Source organism: Ceratina calcarata, unplaced genomic scaffold (assembly GCF_001652005.2).
Source record: "Ceratina calcarata isolate Rehan_Ccalc_2016 unplaced genomic scaffold, ASM165200v1 scaffold191.2, whole genome shotgun sequence".
Lineage (NCBI taxonomy): Eukaryota > Metazoa > Arthropoda > Insecta > Hymenoptera > Apidae > Ceratina > Ceratina calcarata.
Window position 1 is genome coordinate 110,570 of NW_017140615.1, and position 4,525 is coordinate 115,094.

Here is a 4,525-nt window from a genome sequence, read left to right on the forward strand (position 1 = left end):
ATACTAATAAATGATCTTCCAATCAAAATTAAAAATGCATTTATCTTATTTCATTGACCCACATATGCGATGTAAAAGGAGGCTGTATGAAGTTTACCGCTTTATCGACTTGCATCTGTGCGTTTAATGTGGGTGGCAAATCATTGGGAGGATGGATATTATCTCGAGGAAAGAAATAAACGCGTACATGTACGATACTTTCGACGTCCCTACGTTTTTCGTCTAAGATCAATGACAGAAATACGTGATAAAAAATGATATTGCGGAGATCACGAACGGAGATGAAATTATTAAGATTTGTTTATATCTTTGCGGCACTTTTTATTTTAATCTCTGGGGACGAGTATAAAAAGCCAACTGTTTTAATAACGATTCTAGTCCGTAACAAAGCACATACATTACCGTATTTTTTAACGTTCTTGGAACAATTGCATTACCCGAAAGACCGAATGCACCTTTGGTAAGCATACACGCTTTAACCCAACTTTCCGGCATGGCACGTTATGAATATTCTAGTATTAATATGAATGCTTATTTTTAATAAAACGAGCAAATACGAAATAAGAATGTACGATGCTTCCTCTTGATATTACTATATAAATGTACAAAATATAATCTGTAACAATTGTTTGATTGATCTTTAAATAAAACTAATTATTGAGAATGCTGCATGTATTTAAACAATGTTAATTTCCTAACTGAGTATAACAATAAATTCCGATTTCCCATAATTTATTGCAAAGTAATGATATCCCGAACGCACGAAACATGTATCGATAATTAATACGTATCGATGTTTTTGCTTCGAAATCTTTGAAACGGTGATAAAAGATTACGATTGACATTATAGGATACGAAGCGATAACAACATTGATAATTCCGTTGAAATCTTGACGACCTGGTTGAAAAATCAAGCTGACGAATACCATGGAATTGACGTCAATCTCGATGAAACCATATCCAAAGATAAATTTGAAATTTCTCAATGGTCCAGGCAAAGATTTTTACACGTGATCAATTTACGCGAACAAGCACTCAATGCGGGAGGAAATATGTGGGCAGATTTCGTTTGGGTACGAAATTTCATTTCATAAAATAGACTGTGGATGTAAAAAAATATTAAGGATTTTATTTCATGATAGATGCTCGACGCGGACGTCTTTCTGACGAATCCAAACACTCTCAATGAGCTGATTGTAAAAAATCAAACTGTAGTCGCTCCCATGTTGAAATCCGACGGATTGTACAGTAATTTTTGGGCTGGGATGACCAATGATTATTATTATTTGAGAACTGAGAAATACGAACCGATCTTTTATCGGGAGGAGAAAGGATGTTTCAACGTGCCAATGATTCATAGCGCTGTTCTTATAGATTTAAGACGACGCGCTTCAGATTTCCTTACGTACGACCCGAACAATTTGAAAGCGTATGATGGACCCACTGACGATATTATAACTTTTGCCGTTGGAGCTAATATGTCTGGTAAATTAATCTATCTCTCTCGATTGATTATTCTTTGAAGATCAATTGTCTTCCTTTGCTTTTAGATATATCTTTATTTATTTGCAACGATCATTTTTATGGCTTCGTGACAGTTCCATTAGAAGAAACAGAGACAATCGCTGATGATGAGCAAAGACTGATTAATATTAAGACGGAGATTTTATGTAAGTCGAGAGAATAGAGAGAAACAGTTTAGAAGACTAAACGTGGGTGAACCATTAATTCCTTTTAGCGAACAGTAACTACTTACCACTATCGACGTATTTGGAACAGTTCGTACAATATCCTGAGAAGGATACATTAGGAGTGGATCACATTTATATGATAAATCTTTTAAGAAGACCAGAAAGACGCGATAGAATGCATAAACTTTTTAGGGAACTTGGAATTAGAGCGGAAACGATAGACGCTATTGATGGTAGGTAAGTTAAAACGAAGGTAATCTATAAATTGTGATTATTAAAGAATGTTACTTGGTATTTTACGTGTCACTTCCATCAGGGCGTTAAATAGCTCTATCATCAAAGAATTAGGAATAGAAATGATGCCGGAGTACGCTGATCCATATCATGATCGGTAAGTGTCTGTGAGAACAATTCACTGAATAATGAATGATGATAACAAAAAATTGCAGACCAATGACTATGGGTGAGATCGGTTGCTTTTTAAGTCATTATAATATTTGGAGTAAGGTAATTATAATTATTGGATTCCAATTATTTTATTTCGATTAATTTGTGCATTGGAATTATAATAAAAGATTGGGCAATTATCAGGTAATCGAGAATGGTTTCGAAAGTGTTATAGTCTTAGAAGATGACGTCCGATTCGAACCGTACTTTCGACAAAAGATTAAATACATTTTAGCAGAACTGGACGATCTTCAAGTTCAATGGGATTTAATGTATGTATTTAATCTTCGCTTTAGTTATCGAACGAAATATGAAATCTGTCGTACGTTTGTAGCTACCTGGGTAGAAAAATATTGGCAGGCAATTCTGAAGCTGTGGTTTATGGATCGAAATATTTGGTGCGCCCTAGTTATAGTTATTGGACTTTGGGGTACATTTTATCTGGTAATGGCGCAAAGAAACTCGTCGGAGCAATGCCATTAAAACACTTGATACCCGTCGACGAATATCTTCCAATATTAGCCGACGTTCATCCCAGGTAAGAAATGTTTTTTTTTTTCAACAGAAATGAACGATCCATGTATTATGTGTCTATTACTTTCGTACAGGGAGGACTGGAAAATATATTATCCAAAGAGAAATTTAATGTTGCTTTCTGCAAGCCCTTTGCTAATTTATCCAACGCATTACACAGGCGAGCAGGGATACATCAGCGATACAGAAAATTCGACGATCATATTAAATAATCAAAGTACCTTTAAGTCAAAAAGGGAAGACTTATGAGTGCCATATAATAGTTACCATAAGAATATGAACCGTATTTTTAAGTTTTATTAATACACTCACTTTGTGTACTACTGCCATTTAAATATGTATTATAAAAACGATAATATGTACAAGAAATAGAATGATAGATATGATGTTTTATATATTTCTAATTTTTTTTGCAATCCGTTTGTAATAATTTTTTATAGATTTACTTTCATTATTCGTCAACGCACGGCGCTGTAGTTAAAATTCGAATAAGTGAAGGTGAAGACCAGGGCAAGGGTGGCCAGAGAAACGAGTTACATACCCCTTCCATCAGCACACTGGCTCGATTCCCCTCTGGCAAAGCTTCGCAGAGAAATGTCAAGTTGCCTTAGCAGCGATAGATAGTGGAGATAACGTGACGTTCCCCTGCGGAGCTTCACCAGAGGGGAATCGAGCCAATTTGCTGGTGGAGGGGGTAGGTAGGGACTTCTGCTGGCAACTATGCTCGAAAGCCCCACGTCCCACGTTCTCACTCTTTTGGCTGCCGGCGTTGCATGGTCTTGTGCCTCTTGTGCTCCGTTACGTTTATTTTGCAAATTAATCATGGCAGAAAATAAGGAGCGTACCTTTATTATGGTGAAACCCGACGGTGTCCAACGTGGACTCGTCGGCAAGATTATTCAGCGTTTCGAAGACAAGGGATTTAAGCTTGTAGCGATGAAAATGCTGTGGGTAAGTCACATGCGCTTATGTGCACGGTTTAGAGAAAAATATGCTGGAGTACTTGGTCTCATTACGTCCACGTGGATATCGTCATATTAATTTTTATATATTTAGTGTAATGCGTCCACTTTAAGTGTCCGACGTTCGTAATATCGATTACAGAGTAAAGCTAATTACCGTGACCTTGATCCATGACGTCTCCATCTTCCGTTGTCAAGCTAGATCACTGTTTATAATGTCGATCTGTTTTTAATGTAACATTATGAAAAACTGCATTAGAGGACTTATTTTATCTGTATAATTATTAATATGCAATAATATTTTTCTTCGCAGCCATCTGAGGATTTGTTGAAACAACATTACGCAGATTTAGCAGCTAGACCATTCTTCCCTGGCTTGATTAAGTACATGAGCTCGGGACCAGTTGTACCGATGGTAATTACTTTATATTTGAATTATTTTTAATTATGTACTAAATGAAATATTATAAATGTTCATCAGGTATGGGAAGGTCTGAATTCAGTTAAGACTGGCCGTGTTATGTTGGGAGAAACAAATCCGAAGGATTCCGCACCAGGAACGATCCGTGGTGATTTCTGTATACAAGTCGGACGTAACATCATTCATGGATCCGATTCCGTCGAGTCTGCCAATAAAGAAATCAAGCTGTGGTTCGGAGGAGAAAAGGAAGTCGTTGACTGGCCGTCTTGGGCAGAGAAGTGGATATATGAATAGAATTCCATTAAAAGACAATTATTATCAAGACATTAAAACTGGACCGTGCATACTGCCATTTAAATACCATCAGAGAGTATTTGTATATATACAAATTTATATACAACTTATAAGTGGGCTTGGGAAATAATAAAATAGATTCTTTTACGTATACATACCTAATTATTTAACTATGT

At 36.2% G+C, this 4,525-nt stretch overlaps 2 protein-coding genes across 2 annotated transcripts; both read left to right on the top strand.

Moving 5' to 3' along the window:
- The first annotated feature begins 31 nt into the window (after positions 1–31).
- LOC108621968 (glycosyltransferase 25 family member-like) lies at positions 32–3,069 on the top strand. Its single transcript, XM_018019584.2, has 10 exons — positions 32–460; positions 851–1,073; positions 1,143–1,485; positions 1,551–1,670; positions 1,739–1,928; positions 2,008–2,082; positions 2,141–2,198; positions 2,283–2,410; positions 2,473–2,676; positions 2,747–3,069. The coding sequence occupies exons 1-10, from the start codon at positions 255–257 to the stop codon at positions 2,919–2,921; spliced, it is 1,722 nt and encodes a 573-aa protein (XP_017875073.1). The 5' UTR covers positions 32–254; the 3' UTR covers positions 2,922–3,069.
- Positions 3,070–3,399: 330 nt separating this feature from the next.
- On the top strand, positions 3,400–4,500 carry awd (nucleoside diphosphate kinase). Its single transcript, XM_018019585.2, has 3 exons — positions 3,400–3,623; positions 3,948–4,049; positions 4,116–4,500. Exons 1-3 carry the CDS (start codon positions 3,495–3,497, stop codon positions 4,347–4,349), a joined length of 465 nt encoding a protein of 154 aa, XP_017875074.1. The 5' UTR covers positions 3,400–3,494; the 3' UTR covers positions 4,350–4,500.
- Positions 4,501–4,525: the final 25 nt, after the last annotated feature.